A 13050-nucleotide genomic window follows, 5' to 3' on the forward strand; every position below is an offset into this window, starting at 1 on the left:
GGGGGGAGGGGGAGGGGGCAGACCGGAGCTTGAGAGTCAAAACAGGATGGGGCTTGCGTTTAGGCAAGTTAGAGGAAGTTGCAGCTCATTGTTTCCCTTTAAAGGAGCACTAAGACTCAGCTTCACTCCGCTTGTGCAAACTGCTGCATATTGGCAATTAAAAGAAAGAAAGAAAAAAAAAGAAACATAATAGTCATGTTCTAAGTGCAAATATGATATGATATGCATCCCAGAGTTTTAGAGAAAGATTATTTTATGCTTTTGGTCAAACCTCAAAAGTGTTACGCCCAATCCCATAGCTGTTGGAGTACATGTTGAGGATAACTCCGAGCTCCGACCGCATCGAATTTGAGCTAAATATCTGTAAAATTGACTGAATTATAGTCATTTTTGTGTTTTCTAAGGTGAGTTGGCTGTCGTAGCCATCTTGAAGAAAGTTGATAAAAAGGGTAAACAGTTCTAGATGAACATGGTTTCATTAAAATTCATTCACTGCTTGATGAGATATTTTGCTTACAGACCAAAAAACATTACCGCCTTCTGCACAGAAAGAGATAAAGTTGGTGAATGAGTTTGTTAGTTTAGACATAAAAGTTTGATATTTTCCTTGACTGTTCAAATCCAAAGAAAGCATGCTCTCTTATTTAGCCTGTGCAGACAGAAAAACTTGGCCCTCCCATGCTGTAAACTTTCCATGTGAGTATAAACTGCTGCCTGGGGGGGATGTGATGAAATGTGGAGCTGATTGACAGACCCTTTCTCCCTTCACTCCCCTCTGAGATCTTGTTGGCAGCTGACGCTGATCAGTGCCACATGTATTCTCATGGCTGTGGTATTCAGAGAGCTTCGAGGCTGTGACTGCGTTAAAAAACACCCACATACAGCAGGGGTTCTGAACATTTCTGCTTAGACCCATATAATAAAATTTGTCGAGCCTCTTGACCCCAACTATTTAGCTGAAGTGTAAAACTTGCTTTTAAGCCATTTCACAAGGAGCCCTGTCAACATTATACATGTTTTTATGCTTTTTTGACCATTATTTTTTATCTCTTCGTAACAGTTAAGGCTAAACATGCCATTGGTAATCACCTTAAAAGTTCATTTGGTTTCCTTAGATTTTCCCAGAGACCCCACACGTGGTGTTTTGTGACCCCAAGTTGAATCCTAACCTCAACTTTAGAAACCACTGCTTTACAGCACAATTTTATAACAACAATGGGGTTTTCAGTTGCAACTGGCAACCTGGAATTTCCTGTCTCTAACCATCCATCCATCCATCCATCCATCCATCCACATTTTGTGGACTGTAACTACCTCAGCAGACTTTCAGCTACTGTAATCATCCATACATCAAAATGTTCAGCCTGTTCAGGACATTGTGGCTATGACTTTGTATAAAATATCTCATAAATGTGTCTCTGCATACATGATTCAATTTTAGCTTTTAGCCGCTGTTTTGTTGGTTTTAGCTTTAAGATATTTGCTCATTTTAGTTTTTGCTTCGACCAGTTAAATGTTAACAATGAAGTTTCAGCTTCTTCAACAAATTTCAGCAGTCTTTCTGCACTCAGCATTTACACTAAACATTTTTTTTGCAGAAAATGCTATTTTTCTCCTTCCTATTTTCACTTTTTACACAGCCTATAAAAGAGAGGCTCAGGATATGTTTCACTGTGTTGTACTTGCATAACGACACATGTGACAAATAAAATTATTGAAATTTTCAGCGGTCAATAGGACAGGGCCACATAAAGGTGAGTAAACATTCATGCTCACACTCACCTCTAGGGCCGATTTACAGTTGCTAAATAAACTAACATGCATGCTTTTAAACCACAGGACCCGTAGAAACCCCCACGCATGTATGAGGAGGACATGCAAACTGCTTATAGAAAGGTCAGGATTTCATGCAGCCCTTCCACCCACCCACACACACACTCACACACTGATTCACAGATCAGGGCTAACCTGGGGGTCAGTGACTTGACAAGGACACTTTAACAAAACCCACAACCTCTCTCTCAGATATTCTTGAGTTGAATGATGTTAATGACACTATCATTTAGTCTTTCAGAGATCTTGACCCTATCTGAATGAGATTTTAATTGCAGCAGAGATGTTGTGAAACCAGGCCCTAAAGGCCATCAGTGGAATTGCACTTTAAGACACTTCAGCTTTTCACCCAGGGGACATCTGGAGCACCAGTGAACGTTTTTCTTTGCTTACTTTAGTGTGTAACGCACCACTGGCTCTGTTAGTTGCCTTTTTTTTTTTTTTTTTCTATGACTCAACATGTTGCCGGGGACCTTTTTGCACTGCATTAGTTTGGTAAACGAGGTTGGTTATCTGCTATAAATGTTCTTTACATTGTTGCATTGCAATGGTGCATGTTATTAAAAAAAAGCGAACCGAGTCCTTGGCCTCTTGCCTTCATGCAGGTAAAATCGAGCTGAAATATCAGGTATGTGTTACTCTGAGGCCTCTTGGAAGGCTTATGCCTTCAAACACACACCGTCTTATCACATCCTGCTATCGTTTAATCTCCTGGATTCCACTTAGCAAACAGCATAATCCTCTCTCTCCCTCATCAGGAAAACACAGCACGGCATTCAGCCTGATGAACTGCAAGCCCCTCCCTGTCTCCTGTTGACTGAGACCTTGTGAGAGGCATGCTTCAGTGCATCTGCAGATTGAACATGCGAGATGTGAAGTTAAGTCTGCGGCGAGACAACGTCAAACATTCATACAGTCAGATTTTGCGTAATGGGAGCAGACGGCAGTTGTAACGTTTGTCCTGACTGACTTCCACCACCACTTCCATTTGTTTTTAGTGTTCGCGCTGAACGGGCATCCATTATTCCAATGTCCCATTTGCGTACGTGTGTGAGGGAGGTTTCAAAAGGGGGCTTTACGAGTTTGTGTCTTTCACGCGCACAGAACACACAGATGTGGGCGTTGCAGTTAAATGACCCAATAAACTTGGTGAAAAGGTCCCTTCAGAAAGCAACAGCAGCCCAAAATGTCCCAACAACCAGAACAACATGGCTCTTTCCTGCCCTTCCTCTCTGAAAGCACTTTTCCTGCTACATTACAGAACATTTTTACAGTAAATATCTACTATATAATGCACTTAATAGCTAGAGAAATTGCATTTTTTTGTGTGAAAGCTGAACGAAGGTGAATCTGAGAAGCAGAACACCAGCTAAAAGCCAAAAGTAGATAAGCAGTAAAACATTAAGGCTGATCATTTTACTGCCTTATTGATTGATTCCCAACAATAAAGCCAGTTTTTCAGTCCAAACCTTAAGCATTGGGTAAATATTTAATCAGACCGATTGATGGTTCAGCATCTCAGAGTGCAATTGTTTAAATATTAATCGAGGCCTTGAGGTGGGAGGAAAAGAGGAAAATTCGCTCTGCACCGATGAACGGGCTGGTTCCTAAACTTGTTGTCAGGGTACGAACCCGGACGTCTGAATGCAACGTTTCAAAGAACCAGCAGAGAAGATAAGACAAAAAGTCCGGATAACAAAAGCGCATTCACGAGCCGAAACTGGTGAATAGAAACACAGGCCCGGTTTGTGTTGACTCTCGTCACCGTAGAAACCTTTACTATGGAAGCCACTTGCTAAATGTAATACAAAGTGGAGAAAAAAAATCCTGAAAACTGCAGCTTCTAAAACTCAAACTCACAGAGGTTAAAACATCTTTTATTACACACATACCGCCTATAGCTGTAATGTCAATAAAAGGGTTTTTATTACTCAAAATTCTCAATAAAATGATCTTAAAACATCCAGTTTATGAGTTAAGAGCTAATGTGCCAAACCCTGTTACACTGTCCAGGTGTTTAACAAAAGACCAGGAACGACTGCGACAGCGGACAGGACTCCATTTTGTTGCATAGAACTGAAAAGTCCGGAGCGACTCGTTGGTAACATAAAACCAACACATGCATGCCAGCAGACACATTAAAAGCGCCGCATTATCCCAACTTTTTACTTTAAACCTCTTTAGATCTAAAGAGATCCACACCTCGTATCTGGTTCTCATCTGCTTTTTATGGCCTCAAAGACAAACCTGGAGTCTGCTGGTAATACTTCTGGTCCACAGAACCTTTTCTTTCTTCTCTAATGCCCCGGTACGGGTTTTAATGTTTTTTTTTTATCGACTGCTAAGGTCTGCAGTTGTTTAGTCTTTCCGTGCCATTTAAATGCACTCTGCTCCGCATTCACCCACACCCATATGTAACATTTGCAAGGCAGGGTTTTAAATGCCATCCTAAGAGGAGATACATAACAGGAACAAATAAATCAGCGATTAGTGCTCTACTTCTAGGGCTGCTTTCAAGAAAAAAAAAAAAAAAATCATCATCATAAATCGGCCTTTTGCTTTTAGTATTAAAGAATCTAATATGACACTCTATAGTATTTTTTCTTCAGGTTTTGCTGAACTTATTTAGAGACAAAATATAAATGCATCTTTAAAATATAAATGAAGCCACAGTATAGATATAACATAGTAACAATGGTGTAATATCAAGTGTTTCAGTGCCCCACATTTTAGGTCAAGTGTTTTCTTCTTTTCATCGTCCACCACGATGAAAGACAGATGATTGTGTAGTAATACAACACCTGCAGCAGGTTTAGGTGACAGGCTGTACACATCTTTGAATTCGGTATAAGTGAGAATTAACATCTAGTTCAACTTAAATACCACTGAATGTTAGAGGTGACCACTCATCGATGTGGCAAAAACAAGAAGAGAAGCAGAAAAAGCCTGGCTCTGTGATTTTTAATAAACATTTAATAATGGGCATAACTTTGTGGAATTATGAGACAATTCTTGGTCACAGTGAAAATGCCTTATTATGCAGAAGCAGTGCTTAACACCCGCCTCTGCTGGAGGTGGAGAGCTGAATCAGTGAGGAGAATCAGACTGTAATAAGACATATTTACATCACATCATCTAATCTTATTTGTCCTCCACACTCATATTCCCTCATTTAAAAAAAATCCTACACTAATCCTGAGGACTGTGAAGAGTTCAGAGTGAATGTTTGCTCTTTATTCCAGGTTTAGACCAAAACAAACTTAGCAACATTTCATGATACGGTGTCCAGGATGGACAAAAGTCTACACTGTGCTGCTCTGTTCCCTGGTCCTGTCCTGGTTAACGATTAAGTCACTCATTCACTAATGTTTGCAGGCTTACCCTGTTTCCGGCCTGCTTCTTAACTTTGCTGTGTCATATCAGTGTGAAAGTGTAGTTTTCATCTTTAACAAAATGGCGGCTCACTGTTTGGCCTCATTTCTTTTCCAAGCTGCACTTTCAGTCGCCAGCTTTAATGAAGTTCCTGGGCTTTTGCTCTGCTTCTGCACTGTTTTGGTGATAATGAACTTTCTTGAAGTCTTTAAAAGCGCACTAGAGAGAGACCAAAACGTGGGAGAAATGAAGCTGCAACCAGAAACTGACCCCGGGACTCGCTGCTTGGGCGATGAAGCCATTTTTCCGCTCACACCTCACCACCAAACGTAGATATGCACGATCTAAATGGGTTTCCAGCACTAATTAATCAAGAGTGATAGCAGTCATTGGCTGCAGATGAAACCCATTTCCTCCTGTTTAACTGGGCTCAAGGTGCAGCAGATTCCTGTGTTTATTATCTCAGTACTCCGAGCAGAGCTCCCATCCAGTATCTGCCATGCGATACATCGCTTTTTATGGCCCAACAACTGGTCCCCACACGGCTCTTCGGGGCTTTCAAAAGCCTCTTTCACTCTCGAAACACAATAACACAGCTCTCTACTATCGCTCTTACGTTTATCAACGCTCAAACAAAGAAAACGTCTCGCGTAGAAACCGACAAATTGCAGAAAAAACAAAATTAAGATGCAATAAATTTGGATATCTGTGCCGGTGAGACAGAAACAGATAAGCCTGATGTGGGAAACCCAAGCGGCTGCTGACGGGGGGAGGTGGGGGGGCGGGGTGTAATCTGAAGGATGAAGAGGTAACTCCTCAGCTGTTATTACTGGCATGTGTAGCTTTGTGTTCGGGTCCAATCAGAGGCTGATACACCAGGAGAGAGCCTCCTGCTCAGCGAGAAAGGACCCGGTGAACAAATGATGTGTCGTTGAGGGGCCTAAATGCACAGTTTTGACAAATGTAGTGGATTTTTTCACATATCTTTAAGCCACTTTATACAAGTCAAGATAAACACAGAGACACAACATTGGCAGAGGCTTGGCAAATATAATAGTGCTGTTTGTACAAGATAATAAGAAATAAATCTAATATTTTTGATTAAATATATTAACATTAAAGTCAGATATAATGAGCTCTGCACTCCTAGGAATACAAATACTGATGAATATAGTTTATCTACAACCAAACTCCATTTTTGAGGTTTAAGACCTAATTAGGTGAAAAGATACTAATAGCCTCTAGGAAGTTTTTTTTTTTTTTTTACTAGAAGTAATGTGTACTTCAGCTGAAGTACTTAAACCTCAAGTACTTGTATCACTAAACAAATTTAAACAACTAAAAATGGAAACACGAAGCTGTAAATTCTGTTACTGATCACTGCAAACATGACGACTATTTATTTTATAGCAAAATATCTCACAAATCAGAGGACAGATTGTAATGAAAATATCAGAAAGCAGTCACTGGTTGTTCATCTACTACTGGTTAACTTTTAGAGTCAGTCCGTTTCAAGATGGCCATCACTTCTAACTGACCTTAGCAGACACCAAAAGGGCTCGGAGTCAGTCGATTTCACAGATACTCGGCTAAAATCTGGCGAGGTAGTAGCTGAGCGCTGACAGTTTGTGTGAAAAACTTTGGCATGCAAGGCAGTGGGCGACACAGATTCCTTTTTATTTTGATGCTGGTTTTCTGTATTCTAAACAAGTAAATAATTTGTGCTGAGTCATCTATAAGTTCCACTTTATTCTCTTTTGGATCAAAATCAGTTTGATTAATGGGAATGTTTCAATTAAAGTGCCTTGGTTTGATAATAAAAAGAACAAAATGCTTTAAATGACAAACAATGAGCATAAAGCTTCACACATATACAAGGAACAACGATATTATCTTTTATAAGGATTAATTTATCAGGCTTACATAGCTTTTATAAACTAATATGTGGCTAACAGTGCCCATTCAGCACACAACACCTGGATACTGTATTGATGTGTGTTGCTCTGTTCGCCTCAGGGCTGTAACCTTTGACCCCCCCGCCACGTAGTTAGGACAGGGTGGCCCATTTAAAGCAGCTAGGACCCAGCAAGGGGTGTCATGGTTAATAAGCTGACATCTGGAAGAGTTATGACCATTACTGGAGTGCCTTAAAGCTCTGACAAAACCCCCTCGTGAAAGGCAACACCCTCCCCTGTGTGAAAACACGACACTTTCAAGTGAAAAGTACAAAGCAGAAATGACGCTCGCAGGCGCAGAGCTCCGGAAATGATCCAGAAACTAAATGAAGCATTCACTACCTCATGCTATGGTGAGTTAAAAGAAACATACAGTAAAAAAAATTAAATAAATCTGGTATAAAAGGCTCGGCACAGGCAAGCTCCGGAGCTCCAAAATCTCACTGCATACCGAGTGTTTTCCATGGCAGAAAGGGAGGAAACTCATCCAGCGTGCTGTTTAGACGGGATGATTGCAGGAAGGATACAGGAAACCTTTTTACACCAACGGCTGGCTACATGTAAATGTTTCACCTCCACGCTCATCCTGCCACAAAGTCAGTGGTAACAGTTTAAATAATGCAGAGGCAGCTCGTGTCATCACGGAGCCTCTGGTTTCAAAGGGGGGAGCTTGGATGAACGTAATGATGGTTTTGCTTCCACGATAAAAGAAATATCATGTAAGAAATAAGCAGCCGGTGTGGTGACGGCTCATCCCTGCCCGGGAACTGCAGCGTATCATCAACAGTCTCACTATCATAGAAGTTAATTATCATCATACCAGGCCACCGCTTTGTTGGCAGACACATTCCTTCTTCCTTCAACCTCTTTACTAGAGGATTACGAGCCGCTTCAAGGCCAGCTGGGATGGATATATAATCCCCCGCTGCAAAGTCCTGGGTCGACCCCCGGGCCAAGAAAACCTCGGAGGACGGGCGCACCAGGCAAGTGTCAGAACCACCTCGGCAGGCTGCGAATGTGCAGGACGTCTACGACATTCCTCTCAGATTTGTGAACTTTTCACCAGATCTTGGAGAGCAACCCCGGCCGCCCTGCAGAGAGCCCTAATGTGAAACATTTGGATTTGTGATGGTATTGGTCTGGATAGTGGAAGAATCTGACTAAAGAGGAGGTGGAGTTACGTGTCTTTGGGTCTCATCCTTAACTTTGGGGATTATGCTCTTGCAAAAAAAGAAAGAACAAAAACCGAAACCAGCATTCCTTGAAGGAATGCATATCACCCACCACTTTGCATTCCAAAGTTTTAAACAAAGAGCTTGTGTAATCTGTTAGTGCTTATAGTGTGTAATGAGAATGACTCTCAGCTACAACCACACCAAATCTTAGCTCAATATCTCTAAAACTGTCTGAGTTAGAGGTATTTTTGTGTTTGCTAAGGTCATTTGTCTGTGGTGGCCATCTTGGACTGAGTTGGCTCCAAACATTAATCAGTTGTAGACGTATGTCCAGTGATTACTTTCTGAAAGTTTCATTAAAATCCGTCCACTGGTTCATGAGATATTTTGCCAACAGACAAACAAACACACAATTACCAAATGATTACCAGTCTTTCATGATGGCGGGTTAGTGATATTACAAATGTTTACTTCGTATTTTCATTAGTTTAATCTAGCAGGAGTTATGCCATGCTTCATGCACTTCCATGAGTCTCCTAACTCTGCAGTAAGGTGAACACGGACATTGCCTAAAGTGGAAAACCCTTTTAACACTTCGCAAACATTTTACTCTGTTAGTGTAGTTCAGTTTGTTTAATTCTGAATTCGGTGCAAAAGGAGCATGAAATTGGGTGGATATACTGTAACAGATACCACCAAAAAGTAACTAACTGTTGATGGAAAGTTTATTTATTGAAGCAAATTCTACAAAAAAAAAAACAATTCACCTGCATTTTTTTACTCTGAGATGTTGTGATTTCTTTAGGGGAACCACATGTTTGAAACGTCTAAACATATCGGCTCACCGAGCTCGCTGTAAACCCTCCAGTTCACGGTACAGTTAGGCCTGTCAGCGCGGAGGATGCGAACGCTCCTCACGCTGCTCGTCACTGACGCGGCTTCCAGAACGGACGGGGCGATGGATCAAACAAAGAAGGCCGAGAAGCCCTGCAGACGGCCGGGATTTGGAGCGGAGAAAGAGGTCATTCCCAGTACCAGTGGGGCCCATTCCCGCAACGATAACATACTGACTCTTTACCCTGTCTGTTTACCGAGCCACAACCTTCCCCAGCCTCCGGCACACCTCCAGCCACGCATATCTCCCTTCAGAAGAGCTGGATGATGGAGCAACAGTCTGCGTAGACTCTGGCTGCTCTTACCCTGATAACCATGACAGGACTAGTGAGAGGTTTTCCCATATTAAAGGGGCTGTGTTTGTTTGGCTGAAGGTTCAGCTAACTTTTAACCACATCTGGCTAGTTTCAGCTTAACATCCCCTTGAATTATCCACTTAACTCTTGGCAGTAAAAAAAAAAAAAAATGCGTCTCAACCTTGCTGTGTCCTGGGAAAGGAAATACGGCTGTTTAAAATTCACTGTAGCCCATAACTCATAACATTTCTGCTTTCCCGCTGACGGTTTTATGTCAGGACAATGTCAAGGCCTTCGAGTCCGTGCCTGATATCAATCCGGGAGTCCGACTTCCAGAGTCCCTGACCGGCTGTGAAACAGGAGGAGCATTAATCCCGCTGCAGTCGGCAGCCGGTTGTTCGGTGATTCACTGCTGACCGGTTCTCACCGAGAAGACCATAAACCAGGCTCCGACAACCTGTCCGTGTGGATTTACATACAAATTGCTGCGCTGCGAGGCGAAGGATTTGTTTAAGGGTGATTTTTGAAAGTTATGTTCTGTCAAATAGTCGTCAACAGCCTGTGCCTGAGCTGCTCAGTCACAGAGCAGAGCACGGGGGGAAAAGTCTTCGTCCAGCCTAGGGTGATAGCCAACCCAAAACCCAAAAGTCTAGATGTTTAATATTAGCTCACGTAGAGTTCTTTCACACATGCATGGTATTTTGTGAGAAAGATTGGTTTTATAAGCCTAAAAGAACAATATAAAACAAGCCGTTGGATGGCCTAGCCTGGACAAAGGCTGCCCTTCTCTCCGTACTTCGAGCTTCATGTCTGAAGTCAGGGCTGATAAGCTACTGATAACTATCTGACAGAATGTTGCTTCAAAATGGACCAGATCATCCCTTCAAGAGGATAAATGGGTGACATGTAAGCACACGTGTGTCCCGTGAAGACAAAATGAGTCGCAATGAGGAATGTTTCAATATCAAGTTATTGCGATTTTCAAATTCTCCATCCTTGAAGCTTCAAAATGATCCGTAGATTTGTTGAAACTTGGCGATTTGTCACCTGGTCAACAAGCTAGTTTTGTTTATGAGAGCACCGGATTTAAAACCCAATTGTTATTGGTCTAGGAAGGATGTGATCTGGAATTCCAGCCCAATGTTAAAAAAGGGGGACGTCTAAGCTCCAGAATGACACCAAACATTATACAAAGGGATTTCCCAGCTCTGTGGCAGCCAGAGGAGCAAAACGGTTAATTTTAAGGAAAATTATAAGATCTGCTATTTTAGTTACTGGGATCACTAGATGGTGTCTTTATGGAGATATTTTTATGCAAATCACAATTACAGCAAAAATCTATGTTTTCACTTATTTTGCACTGCAGCCTGTGTTCAGTCTGACTCCTTTAGCCAGCACGGGTCACATATATGAGCTTGCTGATATTAAAACCTGCTTTGCACCCCCCTCTGCATGTCCGTGTACACTTGTGGGGCCGACACGAAGCCCAGCGTCACGTTCGACCCATATGGTGGCCTTTCTGAGGCGCCGAGGCGAAGCTCAGGGCCACGACCGGCCTCGCAGCGGGGAGTGCGTGTTACCCTCTACCTCACCCACCCCTCCTCCTCCTCCGTCACTCGGCGCCCTCCAAGGGTCTCCCCCCTCTGTGTGGTCTTCACATTCCTCCGTTTGCTCGCCTGCACACTTCTCAGCCGGGCAGAGCTGACACACAGAGCTCAGAATTAGAACTTCAGGTGTACTTTTGGGTGGAAGTGTCGTTAGGTCGAACGTGCACACGAGGATGTCATTTGCCCCAGCAGCCTTCTTGTGCTGTCAACACTTACAACCAATGAGCTCACCCTATAGGAGGCTGCATACAGATTTTCACTCCGGGGCTCTTATTGTTTCTGCGCAGCTTTATTCTGCTTTGAAACACAATCAGAAAATGGGAGCAATTACGTGTGATTACAAGGAGCTTTGGTTAACTCGTCAGCATGTCAACAACAAAGGCGGGCTGATTGATCAAACAGGCACGAGGGCCGCGTTTCAGGTCGGAGTTGGCAGCAATCAAAAAGTACGTTTGTGACTGATTAGAGTGAAAATCTCAGAAACGACGGGTCACGGACAGGGAGAACTCCGCAGCCAGCTGGGTCAGGTATTGTACTGTAAGAATGTTTGCAGCGTCCAGGAAAATATTCTGTCACGTAATTCAAACCTGCTGTTTACAATATGAGCTATAACGACCCTTCATTTTCCACTTTTACTACAAAACTAGGCTTTATTTGAAGTTTATAGCCAATCTGATCTAAATCCAGGGGAAAAGCACACCTCCATGAGCCACCTCAGTGTTAGTCTGTTTCTCTCCTTCACACACATCTATCAGTGTGGTAAACAAGTAGTTAGAGGGAAGATTTCACAACATTTAACAACTTAAAAGAGAGAAAACAAAGCTTGGTTCTCGTGCATGGGAAGCTGCTGGGTTTGTAATGCATTTGGAAACGTGACATTTCAGAGTAAAACTTTATTCTCAGAGTTGCTCAGTTTCACATACCAACAGCTTTAATAATGAATCCCTTTGGTGACCTCAGCGCCCTGCGCATCCACGCCTCCCTCAGCACCTCCAGGTGGTTGGCGTTCCCCTGAACGAACAGCACCAAGTTCTCCATCCATCCCTGGAAGTGCACCTCAGCCACCGCCTGCACGAGCCGTTTGTTCCAGAAGCTGCGCGAGTTCTGCGCCTTGAAGTCCGCGAAGATCTCCCGGCCGCTGGCTTTCCCGTCGGCCGCGCGCGAACTCTCCGCGTCCGGCCCGAAGACCACGGCCAGCGAGGCTCCGGAGAGCTGCACGAGCCGCTGCTGCTGCGGCTGCTGCGGCTGCTGCTGCTGAGACAACATTGCCCCGAGACGGCCTTCACCGGCTCCAGGAGGGATCTGCCATCACGCCAACAGACCGGAAGCCCCCCGACCACCCCACCCCGAGGAAGATTAGAAGCACGGCGGCTCTTGCGCAGGCATTCCTCCCGGTGCGCGTCTGGGTCCTGCAGAGACGATCCGACTGGTTCGTGTCTGCTTCCAGGGAGACCAGTGACGGTGGTTGTAGGGAGGGGGAGGAAAGGGGGAGGGCGTAGGGGAGGGCTCAGTCTGCTGCTGCTGCTGGGACACACAGGTGGACCTCCCACCGACTCTTCACAGGTGTTTTTCTTTATGTAAAAAAGGTCAAGATTCTGATTTTTTCCCTCCCTTTTTCTTACAATTTACAAGGAGCCACAACAACAAATGAGACAAACTATCCCTGCATCTGTAACCAGAGCTCAGGGATCAGTCTGCAGGCAGACAGTCTCTACAGGTGATTTACCTCCTCAGGTGTAAGGCTGATTTAATAAGGATGAAACTAGCACTTCCTGAAGGAATGCATGTCAAGTGCCACCGCACACACCAAAAACTTCAACAAATCTTAAAGAATCTGCACTGGGAGTAAAAGTGGAGATGGCTCTCAGCTACAACCACACCAGATTGTACCTCTGTATCTGTAAATCGGAGTAACTGC

General features: G+C 43.5%; 1 protein-coding gene across 1 annotated transcript in view; it reads right to left on the reverse strand.

Moving 5' to 3' along the window:
• stox1 (storkhead box 1) overlaps window positions 1-12585 on the reverse strand; it is a 22379-nt gene extending 9794 nt beyond the window's left edge. Inside the window, exon 1 of the mRNA XM_017431676.3 lies at window positions 12056-12585. Within this exon, the coding sequence (XP_017287165.1) occupies window positions 12056-12398 (343 nt within the window). The 5' untranslated portion in view covers window positions 12399-12585. The remainder of the gene's footprint in view (window positions 1-12055) is intronic.
• Between the last annotated feature and the right edge of the window lie 465 nt (window positions 12586-13050).

The sequence above is a fragment of the Kryptolebias marmoratus genome, linkage group LG22 (assembly GCF_001649575.2).
Source record: "Kryptolebias marmoratus isolate JLee-2015 linkage group LG22, ASM164957v2, whole genome shotgun sequence".
NCBI lineage: Eukaryota > Metazoa > Chordata > Actinopteri > Cyprinodontiformes > Rivulidae > Kryptolebias > Kryptolebias marmoratus.